General features: G+C 37.4%; 1 protein-coding gene across 3 annotated transcripts in view; it reads left to right on the forward strand.

Annotated features, from left to right (window-relative positions):
• Positions 1–17802, forward strand: part of RNF130 (ring finger protein 130) — a 112342-nt gene that overhangs the window by 31462 nt on the left and 63078 nt on the right. For all 3 annotated transcript variants that reach the window (XM_060144400.1, XM_060144399.1, XM_060144398.1), the window contains exon 3: positions 16337–16587. In XM_060144400.1, the coding sequence (XP_060000383.1) occupies positions 16337–16587 (251 nt within the window). The remainder of the gene's footprint in view (positions 1–16336; positions 16588–17802) is intronic.

Here is a 17802-nt window from a genome sequence, read left to right on the forward strand (position 1 = left end):
TTGCTGTACACCTGAAACTAACACAACATTGTAAATCAACTATACTCCAATAAAAGTTTTTTTAAAAAAAGACTGGTTTTTCTGCTTAGGTCTCAGAGCAGGTGACAGTTTGCTCTCCTCAGCTGCCTTAGAGGTAAGAAAAACTTTGAAATTTTGGACCTTATCGATTTCTTCTTACTGAAAACATGAAAAATGAATAGGGAGAAATTCAGCTGAGCAGATTGTGTTTTTCTTCCTCTGTGATGTTATTTTACATACACAGAACCACAGAGAAGTAGCGAGAATGAGAGTCTTTTAAGTATAAGAAGATCTGGGGATTATTAGAGAGGGAATTGAATTTTTTTTAATGATTTTTGTTTAAAAAAGGAGGGAATTCTCTATAAATTAACATGGATTTCCCATCTGTGTTCCTTGAAATGTTAGTGTATCCAGATATGTTCCATAGATGACCCATGGAGAAAAAAGGTAAATGATAAAATAAGTTTTGGAAAATGCTTGAAAAGTATTCCACTATTATCCTAATAAACATAATGAGGTCTCTGAGAAGTCTTAAAGACTTGTTTTAATTGATGAACCTATGGTTTCCTAAATTTATTTGACCATGTAACTTTTATCACATTTTAGTATACAACAACAAAAATAAGGAAATTTAGGGATAGAGTTTGAGGATATATTCTTAGGAAATGGAACTTTTGTAAGGCAAATGGAATGTAAGAGCAATAGGAAATGGCTTTATGTTGTAATTAGATACACAGAAAATTAGAAAGAATAATATGAGACGGTGACTTGATAACAATACTTTGGAGAGAAATTTAGCACCATCTGATACGTTAAAGAACTCACACATTGTGATCCAGTAATTTCACATCTAGATACGTGCTCTGGAATACTCTTCAAAGTTTGATGTGCGTGTGGATCCCCTGGAAATTTTGTTAAAATACAGATTCTGATTCAGTAGGTCTGGGGTATAGCCTGAGATTCTGTATTTTTAATAAGTTTCCAGGTGAGGCTAATGCCACTGGCCCACAGATCTTGCTTTGAGAAATAGGTAAAGACAAGAAAACTAGGTTTTAGTCTCAGATTTTTCACTGACCTCCTCTGTGATGTAGGCCACGTTGCCTACTGTGTGGGAAGACCTTTTTCGTCTCTAAATCTATTTCTCTGGAAGGCCATGAATCCCTATTATGTAGGATGACAACATAGAAAATCTTTATGCTCTGAGAACCACTTGTTTTCCTGGCTCATTAATGTGTCACTGCTTCTCTCTCCCTCCATAGAGCCCCTTCTTTTCCTGTTTCTACATGAGGTTCAAGGACCCTTCCATCAGAGTCACTAGATTCCCCCAGTGACCTATAACTCCATATCTCAAGGGGTAGACCCAAAGATCCATGCTTTAGTCCTCCCTTGCTCTCATGTCAATTCTATCCACCCTTCATTTAAGAAAAGAAACTTTTGTGCTATGCGTTGTGACATGAACTAATACGAAATGGTAAGAGTTGAAAAAAAGACCCCTGGTCACACCCTCAGTGAGTTTACTATCCAAGGCCCCTGCAGTCTTCACGGTGTCTTTTTGTACCTCTTGACAGTACTGTCCTTTTACTTTTATGTTGTCATCATTTGCATACTAGACTGGCAGTAGAGAGAAGACTGCGGGTTTCTTTAAGTTAAAGTTTGTGTCTTATCTTTCTATTCTCTGCAGTGGGCAGCAGAATACCTTGAACAAAATAAGTATGTGCTACATTGAAATGATTTCATGAAGACATTTAGCTTTGTTAAGGTTTCTTTCCATTTAAGGATATATTTTATAACTAATTTTTAAATTTCACATTGTTAAATATAGGTATTTCATTTTCTTGCCTTGTTGATGATGTTTCAGGAGCTTGTTCATGTTTGTTCTAATGAATGCCCTTCATCTGGTGACTGAAGGACATCTTTTCTGGCGTAGTGTCCATGACATCACTGACCGGAAAGACCGCTCAATTTGTGGTTTTATTTGTTACCTCTAGTTGGCAGAGTAAGTTCTTTGTAGTGAACAGATATGTGGCAGTGTAAAGGGGGAAGTTATGGGCTCTTGGATAGTTTAAAATAATGCACATTAAAATAATACACATTTGTCTGAAAGTTAAGGATTTATTTTCCTGGTTTTTAAAAATTGATATAGACTTTACTGTTTAACAGTCATAAATTGTGTCAGATCATTGTGAAATTGGAGATCTCTTTTATAGTTTTATTTGTACGTCTGTAAGAATCTGTGGACATTTTTTTCATTGTTAATGGGAAGATGAAGTAATTTAGATAAACATGTAACCAAATAATAATGTTGCTTTTCTATCTTTATGTCAGTTAGCCGTATCAAATGCTGCTTAGTGTTTCTTTGGCTGGTTGAATAGAATTAGTTAAATAGCTCTTCACCTTTTTCCCATCATATTCTCTTTTAAAAAAAAAAAGTATATAGCTCTATATTTATTATCTAGCAATGAATAGAAAAAAAACACTTTGTAAAATATAGAATAAATCACTTTGTGAATAGTAAAAATTCACACTTTATGAAAACAAATAAAGATAAATCACAAACATATTGCAAAATATCTTTAAATATCCATAATTTGGGGCCACTTAGTGTCAATCTGTTATTTTATTCTAAAGCCCATCAAGAAAATGGGCTTTTAATAATATATATTATTAATATATAATAATACATTATAATATCAATATAATAGTCATACTATTGTTTTAACTGTTTAACAGTTTAAAACTGTTTTAACTGTTTTAGGTTCTAATTGAATATGGATTTAATTACCTCAGAAAAGGTTGAGCTTGCATTAAATGTACTGCTATAGCAGGAAACAGAGTCTTAATTGTATCTTTTGGCCTGAGTTTGCATATATCTCTTCTGTATCTTCCATATGATCCATCTACTTTTTCAAAAATTCATAATTATCAAGAAAAATCTGACACTGAAACATATAGGCAGTAGCTTTTAAAAAATAACAGCTTTTTGGGCTTCCCTAGTGGCGCAGTGGTTGAGAGTCCTCCTGCCGATGCAGGGGACACGGGTTCGTTCCCCGGTCTGGGAAGATCCCACATGCCGTGGAGAGGCTGGGCCCATGAGCCATGGCTGCTGAGCCTGCACGTCCGGAGCCTGTGCTCCGCAGCGGGAGAGGCCACAACAGTGAGAGGCCCGTGTACCCCCAAAAAAATAAATAAATAAAAATAAAAGCTTTTTAAAAAAATGACTGCTGATGATTCTGTTTAAAAACATTTCTTATAAGCTCTAAATTTGTCCTTTATTTCTCTGGAAATGGAGCGCCCCTCCCTCTGCCAGATACTTAAGACAACTTATCTTCTAGCCTTCCTGTCTAACACGGACATTGCAGGCTCAGCATCCTGAGTAAATTGTTTGGACTCATCACTTAATTTGCCTTTTTTAAATTAATTAATTTATTTATTGGCTGAGTTTGGTCTTTGTTGCTGCGTGGGCTTTCTCTAGTTGCGGCGAGTGGGGGCTATTCTTCATTGTGGTGCGTGGACTTCTCATTGTAGTGGCTTCTCTTGCTGTGGAGCACAGGCTCTAGGCTTGCGGGCTTCAGTAGTTGTGGCTCACGGGCTTAGTTGCTCCGCGGCATGTGGGATCTTCCTGGACCAGGGCTCGAACCTGTGGTCCCCTGCATTGGCAGGCAGATTCTTAACCACTGCGCCACCAGGGAAGCCCCTTGATTTGCCTTTTTATCTTGCCTGTGCTTATCCTTTCCTCTCCAGCAACAGAAGAGGAAGAAGCTAAAATAATGTAAAGGATCTGCGTGGGGTTTAGAATACTGGCTTAGAAATCAGGTCCATAGGTTACAGGACAAAAGACATTTTTTACTTGGTTGCTTTTCGTATGATGATGACCTGGATTTACAGTTGCAAGCTCAGAATTAGTCCCACAGGCACAGCTGCTAAGGAAGATGATGCAGCCTGGCTGCATGTGTCAGAGGTCTGGTGAGGCTACTTACCCCTTAATTGATGCCTTACAGTGCTCCTCAATTCAGGTTTTTCAGGGGGTGGGATGTGAGTCATATCGGGGCAGGATAATTCTTTGCTCTGCAGAACTGTCCTTTGTATTTACAGAATGTTTAGCCTCCCAGGCCCATTCCTACTGAATGCCAGAGGCACCCCTCCATGTTTGTAACAGTATAAAATCCCCCAGAGTTTCTAGACAGTCTCTCCCTAGGAGGGCTTTTCTACCTACTGTCAAATTCTAAGTCTGCAGAGCCTTTAGAGGAGGAATGAAAAGAGATCCTTTGTTGGTGAGGGTAATGGCAACAGAAAAACTGATGAAGGGAAAAGTGATAGGCTTTTATATTTACTCACATATAAGCATTTCTGGTGTTCTTTTTTTCTTTCTACAGTTACAAGTTCCATCTGGTGTCATTTCCCTTTCAATATAGATAATTTTTTTTAATCATTTCTTGCAGTGCAGATCTGCTGTGATGAATTCTCTCATCATTCATTTACCTGAAAGTGTCTTTTTTTGCCATCATTTTTCAAGGACTTCAGATACAGAATTCTGGATTTCAGCACTTTAAAAGTGTTGTTTGTTTTCTAGCCTCCTTTTTTTCTGATGAGTTGTTCCCTTTTATAGAATGACTCTTTCTAAAAATAAACCTTTTAGAACAGATTTACATTTACAGAAAAATTGCAAAGATAGTACAAATAATTCACATAGACCCTGCACCCAGTTTCTCTTATAATTAACATCTTATTTTAGTATGGTACATTTGTTATACTTAATGAACCAATATTGGTACATTATTATTAACTAAAGGCCATACTTTATTGAGATTTCTTTAGTTTTTATCTAATGTCCTTTTTTAGTTCCAGGATCCCATCCAGGATATCACATTACATTTGGTCATTATGTCTCCTTAGGCTCCTCTTGGTTATGACAGTTTTTTGAGGACTACTGTTCAGGTATTTTGTAGAATGTCCTTCAGTAGGATTTGTTTGTTTTTCTTATGATTAGACTGAGGATATGGGTTTGGGGAGGAAGACCACAGAGGTAAAGTGTCATTCTCATCATATCATATCATGTACTACCAATATGAGTGATCACTGTTGATGTTGACCTTGACCACCTGGCTGTTTGTCAGGCTTCTCCACTATAAAGTTTCTCTTTTAGGACTTCTTTAGTGGTCCAGTGGTTAAGAATCCGCCTTCCAGTGCAGGGGATGCAGATTCAATCCCTGGTCGGGAAGCTAAGATCCCACATGCCGTGGGGCAACTAAGCCCACACGCCGCAACTACTGAGCCCACACACCACAACTAGAGAGCCTCTGTGCTGCAACTACAGAGCCCACGGGCTCTGGAGGCCGCATGCCACAACTAGAGAAAAGCCTGCATGCCACAACGAAAAGATCCTGTGTGCTACAACTAAGACCTGATGCAGCCAAAACAAATTATAATAATAAAATAAATAAATAAATAAAGTTTCTCTTTTCTCTCTTCCATGCAACACTCTTCAGGAGGTCATTGTGCACAGCCCACACTTAAGGAGTGGGGAGTTAGACTTCCCCTCCTTAGGGTAAAGTATTACATATTTACTTGGAATTTTTTCATCTGGATGATTCATCTCTTCTCTATAATTTATTCAGTCATTTATATGTATCAGTATGGACTCATGGATATTTATTTTATACTTTGTATTGTAATACAGTATTACTTATTTTTTTGATCAAATTATTTCAGCTTTGGCCATTGAGAGTTCTTTCAGTTGACTCCTGTGTCCTTTGACATGTTGCCATTACCATGGGTGTCGGTTTTTTGTTTGTTTTGCTTTTTGGAGGACTTCCTTCTTTTCTGGTTCTGTAAGATGCTCCAGGATCATCTTGTGTATATTTCCTGTCCCAGTCCTAGAATCAGCCATTTCTCTGAGGAACCCTAGTTTCCATTTATTGGAGAATGATATTAGAAACTAGGCTCTGGGTATTAAGTGTACTTGTTACTACTAAGGTTCTGTTGCTTCTGGGCCTTCCCAGTTGACAGAGCAAGGAAATATATGTGTGTATACTAATACCTGTATATGCACATATCTATAAATATTTCTACATATAACCATTTGCATCTATATTAAGCTAAGAATAAGTTCATACTTAGGTCTCCAACTCTAATCCATTACATTCTAATCCATTACATTACATAGATCATTCTAATTTTCTCTCTTTGCTTACCTGTAAACTCCCACTCCAAAAGCGAGAAACCTGGCTGACACCAACCACCATCCATTTTCTTAATTGTTCAGTTCACAGAGCTCTCAGACTTAGAAGTTCTTAAACATAAGTAACATATTGTAAGGCCTTTGGAGTGCTGGTGCTTGGTGTGAAAGCTAATGTAAATTACTTTCTTCTCAACTTAAATCTTCCCTGGCTGGAATGCCTAACTGTGTACTTAACTTTTCTTTCTCCACTCATTAAAAATTTTTTATCAAGAACTTGTACCTAATCAAACTTATAAGCTTTTATACAGCAAAGGAAACCATAAACAAAATGAAAAGACAGCCTATAGACTGGGAGAAAATATTTGCAAGTGGTTCAACTGACAAGGGCTTAATTTCCAAAATATACAAACAGCTCATATAGCTCAATATCAAAAAACAAACAACCCAATCGAAAAATGGGCAGAAGACCTAAAGAGACATTTCTCCAGAAAAGACATACAGATGGCCACTAGGCACATGAGAAGATGCTCATCATCACTAATTATTAGAGAAATGCAAATCAAAACTACAATGAGGTACCACTTCACACTGGTCAGATGGCCATCATTAAAAAGTTTACAAATAATAGATGCTGGAGAGGGTGTGGAGAAAAGGGAACCTCTTACACTGTTGGTGGGAATGTAAATTGGTGCAGCCACTATGGAAAACAGTATGGAGGTTCCTCAAAAAACTAAAAATAGAGTTGCCATATGATCCAGCAAACCCCACTCCTGAGCATATATAAAGACAAAACTATAATTCAAAAAGATACATGCACCCCTATGTTCATAGCAGCACTATTCACAATAGCCAAGACATGGAAACAACCTAAATTTCCATCAATAGATGAATGGATAAAGAAGATGTGGTATATATATATACAATGGAATATTACTTGGCCATAAAAAAGAATGAAATAATGCCATTTGTAGCAACACTGATGGATCTAGAGATTAATATACTAAGGGAAGTAAGTCAGAAAGAGAAAGACAAATACCATATGATATCACTTACATGTGTAATCTAAAATGTGCCACAAATGAACATATCTATGAAACAGAGACAGAGAACAGACTTGTGGTTGCCAAGGGGGAGGGGGTATGGAGGAGGGAAGGATTGGGAGTTTGGGATTAGTAGATGCAAACTGTTATATACAACAACAAGGTCCTACTACTGTATAGCACTGGGAATTATATTCAGTATCCTGTGATAAACCATAATGGAAAAGAATATGAAAAAGAATATGTGTACATATAGCTGAATCACTTTGCTATACAGCAGAAATTAACACAACATTTTAAATCAACTATACTTCAATAAAATTTTTTTAAATTGAAAAAAACTTATAAGAAAACATAAATATAAGTATCTTAACTTGAAAATGACACAAAACTAGGTGGATCTTGGAACATATAACAACAAAAAGGAAGTATTCATTAGGTCAGCCTGCAAATGGGTTTAAAAAAAGTTAGTAACAAGGTTTTGTGGAGACGTGGCTTAAGTTAACAGTTCAAGTGGAGGACAGCTGGGAACCTTCAATCATGTAAGCTCAGCATATGCTAACATGTGCCATGGCTGCTAAAAAATATATTGAAGGCTTGGCCTGTATCCTTGTGAACATAATATTCAGATGAAGGAAGACATTAGTCTCATACTGCTCTTGATATTGGAAGTATTCATTCTTTGTTGAAAGAATTGAAAAAGACATTGAAAAATGATGTCCAAAAAAAGAATAGGATGGAAAAAGTCTATAAACGTGTTTTATCAAACACAGTTTGGAATTTGAGCATCAAAATGAATAATGATAGTATTTTAGACCATTAAGTAAAAAAAAAAAAAATAGTAACTATGACTTCATACTGATCTAAAAAGTAAAATAAATTAAAAGTTTGATGAGGAATGGAATACTTACCTGGTCTCGAAATACCTCCCTACAGAATATTTAATAATTACTAGGGGAAAAAGAGTAACTTCACAGTGGAAATGCCTGGAGGACATCTCTTTTACAAAATGATCAAAGTGAATGTCACCAGTAATGGGATATATCAAAACTGCGCCACCTGGGAGTATTCACTGAAAAGAGCACAGCATCACTTCTGTGATGTTACTGCCAGAGGTATATGACCTGAGTCTAGCCACAAGGAAACACCAGATAAATCCAGAATGAGGGACATTATACAAAATAACTGGGCTGTAGACTTCAAAAGTGTCAAGGTCGTGAACATCAAGCAAAGTCTGAGAGACTATTCCAGACTGATGGAGACTAATGAGACATGACAGTTAAATGCAATACATGGCTCTCATCTGGGCCGCTATAAAGGACATTATTGGGAAATTGAGTAAATTGAATGGACTCTTAGATTAGTAATGTATCAGTGTTAATTTCTTGATTTTGATGGTTGTACTCTGTTTATAAATGGTTTTTTGTTTGTAGAATACACACTAAATATTTGGGGGTAATGTGGCGGCATGCTGGTAACTTACTCTTGAATGGTTTGGGGGAAAGGTTTTTGTATGATATTTCTAACTTGTAAATGTTAGATTCTTTAAAAAATCTTTTAAAAAAGAATAATTTGGGACTTTGTGAATAATTAGTATGGAGAAAAGATTGAGGTAGAGCCCCAGGGAAGATGATGTCTTTGACTATCAGAAGGACTGTTGTGTAGAAGAGGAATTTTCATTGATTCTAGAAGGTGTTTCTTATATTTGATGGCATCTTACAGTTTATTGACAGGATACAGTGATGATGCACCTTACAGTTGATGGTATTTTACACCATCAGTAAATGAAATACAGTTTATTCAGTGGTGCTTCCAAGAGCCATGAATGGGCACTTAGGAATCAAGATTTTAGTTATAAAAAAGACCTTTCTAATACTTAAAACTACCCATGGATAGAACCAGTTACCTACAAAGAGTCAGTGATTTATAGGGTGTTACTGTATTATGTTGAAGATGACCCCTAAGAGCTCTTCTATCTAAAAGATTTGATGACTCTCTTAGTGTCTGGTGATGTCTTCCTAATTACTTTCCTACCTTTCTGCCTCTCTACATTGAAGGAAGAAAGTGGCTTTCTTTTCCATGCTGGTCTTTGCTCCTGAGATCTTTTCTTTTTTATGATGTAGAGATTACCTGATGAACGCATAAAGGCAGGAGATAGTATAAGAAAAGAAACTGACATTTGAGTGCTGAGCATTGAGCCTTTGCTCCACTTGTGTGAGGTTGAAGAACTTCCTACTCAAGGAATAAAAGAACAAGGATTCAGTAGACCCTTGTTCTTTTTGAGGACAAACTACAGTTGAGGATCATCAGGAATTATCAAGCAACTCTGGAATCGCTCAGTGGCTCACACATGGAGCTCCTGTATGTCAGCCTCGGGGAAGGAGGTTTAGGTTCAAACTTCAGCACAATTTCAAGTTAGTCAGTGTTGTGAACCTTGTGGGCATCAGCTGTATACCCATGGTGCTGGCATTTTCTTGAATCAGTACAGCTGCTCTCAAACCAGTGCACTTCCACAATGACAAAACTTCACCTTTCATTCTCTTGCTCCATACCCTGTGTCCCTCCTTTATCACAGTCATTCACTTCCCTGCCTGTCACTTCTCAGAGGCCTTGACTCCTGACAGACTTACCCACACATGGTCCTGCAATCATCCTGGCCAACTTCAGACCTTGTGGAGAGTGAACACCCAAACCTAAAATTCTTTCCTCAGATCCTTTGACCATTCCACCTCACCAAGAACCTAGGCCTCATTATTTCCTGGAATTTTTATATTCTGGAGTCTCAACTCCAGTGTCCTATTCTCCGACTGTTGCTTCTTTTTCTCTCCCTCTCCTGTCATTTGGGTTTGTTGAAGCTTCCTGTTCCTTGGGCTCTCTCTCTGTTTTCTCCCACTTATCCTCCTCCACACTTCACACTTACATTCTACTTAGATCACAAGCCACTATTTCAGTCACTTTGACAGCTTCATTTGGTTAAGAAGTGTCTACCATCACATGACTATCAGTTACCTTTAGGTCCATTTGCCTCCCAAAATGCCCTGAGTGTCAAGGAGTTTGAATTTTATTTAGTTGATGGAAGGGACACATGAAAGTCTTTGAACAGAGGAATGACATGACAGATATGTTTTAGAAAAACCACTGACAAATCTCAGTAGGAGATATATAATTGATACAACCTGTCATCCACATTGATCAGAATTACTGCTGTATTCATTTCATAATAGAATGTAACATCTTTTTTTCTCCCTTGAATTCTTTAAGGGGTCAGTGAAGACACAAGTGAATATACTACGTTTGAATAAGTGAAAGTATTGTAGATTAACATCTGAGAAGGACTTAAGTCAGTGGAAGTGAGAGTTAAGAGAAGCCCTCAGATCATAAGTGAGCAGATTCATTGAGGCACAAGCACACAGGGCTCAGCCAGTCTGTGCAATGTGACTGGTAGGTTAGTACAGAAAATCCCTGACCTACACCTACCTTTTCCTTCAGCAGCAGCCATTCTAGACCTTTAAAGAAATTTTAATCTCTTTCACTTAAAATATATGGTGTTCTACTTTACATATAAAGAGGTCATTGAATTCTGTAGGAATAACTGATGCCACTATCAGAAGTTATAAAAGTATCATTGCAGACTTAATGTGGGAATGCAGCATTCCCCTGAGCTATTTTTTATGGGAAATTTCCTAAAATTATTTAAGAGCTTTAAAATTCCTTAAAACATTGGCAGCTGATTTGAACTTAACAAACAAGTTCATCTATTAAGGCATAAAACCTCTGCTAAATGGGATTTTGCAGGTAAGCTTATAGTACAAAAGTGAAAGAGCTTATAGTAAAAGCACTTTCTCCACTTGTGGCCTAGTGCCTCAAACAGTTCATTTGCTCTTTTCCTGTATCTGCCTTTCTAGAGTTAAAGTATCAGCCACCCGACTGAATTGGGCTTGCCCTGAGAGTCATTCTCAGGAGCGGGGTGACGAAGACAGTTGAGGGGAGAGGATGGTGATTTCTGATACTTCCCAACTGCGGGGACTCCCTGAGGTGAAGCTCAAATCCTCTTGGAAGCCAGGAGGATTGTGTTGGTCAGCAGATACCTGAGTGTTTCCCAAGGTGGTGGGAGAAATTAGAATAGGAGTTCCAAAATATTGTGGTGGGGGCTTTGTGGTTTCCTCCAAAGAATGCCTTCCTCTGCTTTCCATGAGTAATAATAATACAAGTAGAATAAGCTCAGTAAGCTGTAGCATTTATTGAGCATCGGCCATGAAGCCTGCAGGTAATATCATTTTTTGAAAGAAGAAACTGAAGTTCAGAGAGGTTAAGTATCATGCTGGAATTTGAACTTAGACATCCTGACTTCAGAGCCCAAAGGAGGTTAATTCTGAGGTTCATTTTTTGGCCCCTGAAAATGGATTTTGTAGTCAGGATTATAGCAGCATTACCATATTTTTCCACTTACCCTTTTTTCCCATTAAAAAATAGAAGTGCTAAGTGTTGCGGGGAGGGGGACTCTTTTTTACAGAAAAAAATGCCAACCCAGAAGTTCTGTTTATTTAGTAGGAAAAAAAGATAAGTAGAAAAATACTGAGTACAGAACCACTTTACAAAATGTAGAAGAAATCATAGTGTTAGAAAAATCACCATTTAGCAAACAGTATTATAGTAACTGATTCAGGTGGGCATTAGTGGGTGCTCAGAGCATTGAATGAAAGATTATTATTAGCCAAGTGATAAAATTCACCTTCATCAATAAAGGTAAAACCCGACATATGCTTCCTGATGTAGCATACTAGAAGGACATAACGTCACCTGTGTAGCATTCCTACCAAAAATGTTTACTTTGGAGATCTAATCATGAGGAAACAATCAGACAGATCCAGGTTGAGGGACATTTTTAAAACATATTGCCTGGACTCATCAAAAAAGTTAATGTCGTGAATGACCAAAAGGGACTGAGGAACCTGTTTTAGATCAGAAGAGACTAACAAGAAGAGACAACTATGCACAGTACCCACATCCTGATTAGGTACTGGGTACTCAACTAACCTAAACAGTTCTCAGAGTCATTATTAGAATCAAGTATTTTGAATGTGGACAGTATGTTGCAGAACAACGTCATATCAGAGTTCAGTTTCTTGAGTATGATAAATGAACTGTGTCCTTGTTCTTAGGAGATAATACTGAAGTATTTAAGAAGGAAATGTCATGACGTTTGCAACTTATTCTCAATTGGTTCAGCAAAAATAAATACACACAGAAAAGGTGAAGTGTTACCAGTTGACAGATCTAATATAAAGTGCATGAGTGTTCATATAGTATTGAAATTATACTGTAGGCTTGAAAATTCTCAAAAGAAGAATAGAATTGTTTATTAAAGTAGCCATACTCAAGCAGAGGAAACAGATTCACATTAAAGAATAACAATGGAGAAAGTTTTCAATAAAATAGGTGAAATCAGGTATCGCAACTAGGTTTTTACTTAATCGGCATCTCTGGCAAATTAATCCTGGCTGCTGGGCATGTTGAAATGCATGGGATTCTGAGGCCATATTCATGATTTATTAGTATTGTTTGTCAAGGGCTTCAGATGTGAGAGTGGTGATGAATGTTCCAAATATTTGTCATCTTTCCTTGAATGTTCACATCATTACAGTCTAACTAGTTCTTAACTCTTTATCAGTCACTACTTGATCTAACCCTAATTTTATCCTGAGCTTACATATTCTCTGGCATTAATATCCTCCCCCCACCCCACCCCACCCCAGAAGCTGGGCCAAGGCTTCACAGTCTTTAAAAGTGAAGTGTCTGAGCCAATCCTTAAATTAAGTTCTTTGAGCCCAGATCACCTTTTATGGGTGGGGAATGAGGAAGTCTGTGAACCTCTTCTGAAATTAGAAGGGGGTGCCCTACCATCAGATTCCCTAAGGGATTTATGACCTAAAATGGTTGAGACTAATGCCTTTGCTGGTATTCTGATGATCTGCTGTAATTATTTTTCACTTTGTTTGACCAGCAGTGTTTTAGTCTCCTTTCCTGTCACTCTTCCCAGTCTCCTCCATTGTAGTAGCATCATGAGACTACCTGTGTTTGGCTCCTCTCTCTAGTCCCTTTAAAATTGTCCTTTGCTCTTTGAGAGCAGATGCAGTTTTCATGTAATCAAGAGCAGGTGTAAAGGAAAAAGCACTCTTGTGTGTCTCTTTTACTACTCACACGGAAAACTTCACTTCTGACGCTTCTGGTCACCAAATGTTTGTGGGGTTTTCCCCATACCAAGCAATTTTCAGCAACACTAGCTGGGTGTCCTGTAATTCAATTTGATTCTGACACTGTCTGCCTGGGGTTAGCATCAGATCCCACAAGTTAAGGGCTCAGTCCCACAAGACATCTCACCCCCCACACCACCGCTTCAGAAGCCAGTTGCAAGTCCCACGTTGTCACCAGTACTTCTGACCCACTAGCAGTAAGTTGAGGTTCCCACAACCCCGTCCTCCGGTCCAAAAATTTGTTAGAATGGCTCACAGAACTCAGGGGAAAACTTATATTTACTGATTCATTATAAAGGATATAATAAAGAATACAGGTGAAAACGTACATAGGGCAAGGTGTGTGAGAAGGGGCTCTCTGGCATGCCATCCTCTCACCACCTCCATGTGTTCACCAATGTGGACGCCCTCTGACCTCCATACTTTGGCATTTTTATGCAGGCTTCACATCTGTAGTCCCTCTCCCTCCCCAGAGGATTGAGGAGTGGGGCTGAAAGGTCCAAGCTTCTCCTCATGGCTTGGTCTCTCTGGTGACCTGCCCGCATCCTGCAGCTATCCAGGAGCCCGCCAAGATTCACCCCATTAGAACAAAAGACACTCCCATCACCCAGGGAATTCCAAGGCTTTTAGGAGCTCTGTGTCAGGAACCAAGGTCAGAGACCTAATATTAGAACAAAAGATACTCCTAGTGCTGTCACTTAGGAAGTTGCAAGGGTTTTAGGAGCTTTGTCCCAGGAACCAGGGACAGAGACCAATATGTATCTTTTCTACTATTTCACAGCAGATAATTTTCCACTCTCTTTGCAAAGTGAACATTAAGGAGCCTTGATGATAGGATATGCTCAATAAATACTGTTGAAGGGATGGTTGAAATAATTAAATGCTTCTTCTCCCAAACAGCTTTCCAATTGAAATTAGGTGGTGCTCATTTAGTGTTGTTTGAATGAATGACATTACATGGATTGGTTCCCTTGGCTACCTGTGCAGCTTTCCCACCTCCTTTTCCAGCTTGAGTCTTCAAGAGGGAGCCTCAGAACTGATTTCTAAAACCATTTGTACCTGGTGTGATTATAAAGCAATGAGACTGATTGTCATGTGTTGTTTGTGGGATCCGTCTCAGTTACTTTATAGCCATACCTGGTATCTTATACTGCAGATCATTGCCTGTTGAACAACATTTTAAAAGCACTTAAGGTTTCTAAATGGAAATTTTAAATGGTTTAGCATCGTTTTATGATTTTTTTCTGACTTATCAGAACTCTTACTTCAGAAAGATAATTAGAGTTAACTTTGTTGCTTGCTTTAATTTTGCAGTTTTCTTTCTGTTTTTGGATTTTTAATCAGTATTCTGATAAACTGCTGATAAATTCTGATGAAATGACTGGCACAATTTTGAATAAGGTTATACAAAGGTGTATGTTCCATTGGGTTAAACTTTTCTTAAAACTTTTTATTATTAAATTTCTTTTCAGTTGTATATGGTCTTTTGACTGCACATTGTACAAGGATAGTCCTTTTAGTTAAATATGATAAATGAAACATATAAACTAAATATTTAGTAGTAGTAGTCATTGAAGCCTTCGAAAGGGCAAGTTTGGGGGGTTTTGATTTTGTTTTGGTGGTTTACATTTATATGCACAAACTTTATTCACATTTAGGTAAATGGTTATAATTTTCTCTTTCCCAAAATAAAATGTCTGTTCTCCTTCCTTTGACCCCCACAGTCTCGGGGCTCTTTGAAGAAGGCCTATTGTAAAAGTTGCATGTTGCCACAGGCAGCTTCACTTATGAAAGGATGATCACTGACAGCTGGATTGGTGATAGAAAGGCTTCTCTTTTTGCTTAAAAGAAAGTGGTAAATTATTCCCTTTCTGGAGAAGGAAAGGGATAGAAATTTCATGCTGTGCATAGGAGAGAGAGTCACTTGCCTTTACTGTATTACTGCTTATGTAATTGAAAGAACTGGACGACTAGGAGAGCAACTTACAAACATCCTTATAAGTAACTTAGATGTGGCTGTAGCGGAACCTCTGGACAGCTGTTAGAAGCAGCAAATATTTTGATGCCAGACTAGTCCAGAGTTTTAAAGTTTGGGCATTTCTCAGGAAGGGTTTGATTTCCACAAGATTTCTGGGGTAAATGAAAAAGGAACCTTCCTCCAGTCTGACCTACACATAGGATCAAAGTTAGTTTCAACTGTTATTGATCAAAGATACCACCATTTGGCATTTTGCTGTTGGAACTCTATTATCAGATTTGTGTCCTAAGTCAGTGAAATTATAAAACTGTATATCCTGTACTTCTGCTTCTTTCTATTCCTTGTGCTAGTTCTACACACAATAGGTGCTCCATAAACATTTGTAAGAAAAATTAATGTAAAAAGTACCAATCTTTATACTATAAATGCTTTTCCACCTTTTTATAAGGAGTTGGGACTCTCGAAAGAACATTTTAAGATGGAAAAAGTTTTACAGTGAAAACCTGCCATGATTTTATCACATTTCTATTGGTGTATAATACAATGCTGTGTACCATCTTTTGTTACATTTGGCTGATTAAAAATCTGTTTTTTAAATATAGTTGTGAGATAAGTTAATATGGTTCTTAACACTGCAATCATTTTATGCTTTAAGTGCGTTTAAGTCTTAAGTAGTACACAACAAGTTTCTGTTCCCACTTGGTGCCAGCATACCCAACTGCAACTTCATTTCATTTGAAAAGTTGAATCTGAAAACCCTTGCCATTAGCAAAAATTACAGTAGTTTTGCTAAGTAGCATTTTTATATATTTGATGTTCTATAAATTTTAAATGTCACTTGAGTATATATATTTATTTTACATTACAGGCACTGGAGATATTATTGCTGTCATGATTACAGAATTGAGGGGTAAGGATATTTTGAGTTACCTGGAGAAAAACATCTCTGTACAAATGACAATAGCAGTTGGAACTCGAATGCCGCCAAAGAACTTCAGCCGTGGCTCTCTAGTCTTCGTGTCAATATCCTTTATTGTTTTGATGATTATTTCTTCAGCATGGCTTATATTCTACTTCATTCAGAAGATCAGGTACACAAATGCCCGGGACAGGAACCAGGTGAGCTACCAGTACTCTATATTGATTGATGCTTACTGGCCATAATTCATAGACATCTGTTATAATCATACATAATATGAATATTTTTTCATTAAAAAAGTGGTAACCCTCAATCATTTTAATATGTTGAAAACATATCTATACAAGTATTTTAAGGATATTTGAAATACCTAAATGGAGAAATTATTAAATTTACAGTGATCACTTGGAATATTCCAGGTAAATGGTTAGCTTAATATCATAGTGTGATCTAGCTAATTCTGGTAATTTGAAGAAATATTACAAAGTTGCATTTTTAAGCTGGTAACATCTGTTGTCAGTGGCAGGGGAGTTGGAAGGGTGGGGGAGGGAGACTTTTCACTATATATATTTTTGTTTCATGTGAAATTTTTTTCCTATGTGAATTTTGAACTATGTATTATCTATTCAGAAAAAATAAATTAAAAATAAATTATCTGTCCTATTTAAGCTTAACCATGGGGCAGTGATGAGGTGGGGAAGGACCAATAGAAAAGATATATCTAGATAGTCATCCTAGAAATTCCACTGACCAGCGCAGTGGATTTCAGATGAATGAACAAAAACAGAAAAGACAATATACTGCCCTGTAGTAAAGGGCTTGCAGATGGTTTTCTGTGAGTTTATTACTTAGTTTGTTTGATGTGCTATATATAGAATATCTACCCTGGAGCCAGGTTTGAGGTATTAGGTCCCATTACCAGTCCTATGCTTTTCTAGGACACTAAGAAGTAAATTGCTTGGAGAGTGGTTTGAAGACAATTTTTATATAACACCATTCTCTCCTCAGAGTACATCTAAGTCCCCATGGAGGGGTGTGAAATTTTCATCCTTCCTCATTCTAGTGAAAAGAGCACAGACTTTGGTGTGGAGTTCAAATCCTAACCTTACCACCAGTTTGCCCTTGTCCCTCTTGCACAGTTTTTTAAGCTTCTCAACTTGTTTCTGCATCTGAAAATATGTATAAAATATCTGAAAACTATAATTTATTGAACATTTGTGTGCCAGGCTCTGTGCAGCATCCTGTACATCTTTAAAATTTTTATCATGATAATTTTTATTATTTATAATTTCAGGCTTACAGAAAGTTGCAAGAGTAATATAAAGTATTTCCTTGCCCAAATTCTCCAACTGTTAATTAACATTTTACCATATTTCCTTTTTAACCATTTGAGAGTAAGTTTGAGATAAGATGCC

Source organism: Lagenorhynchus albirostris, chromosome 3, assembly GCF_949774975.1.
Source record: "Lagenorhynchus albirostris chromosome 3, mLagAlb1.1, whole genome shotgun sequence".
In the NCBI taxonomy this organism is placed as follows: Eukaryota; Metazoa; Chordata; class Mammalia; order Artiodactyla; family Delphinidae; genus Lagenorhynchus; species Lagenorhynchus albirostris.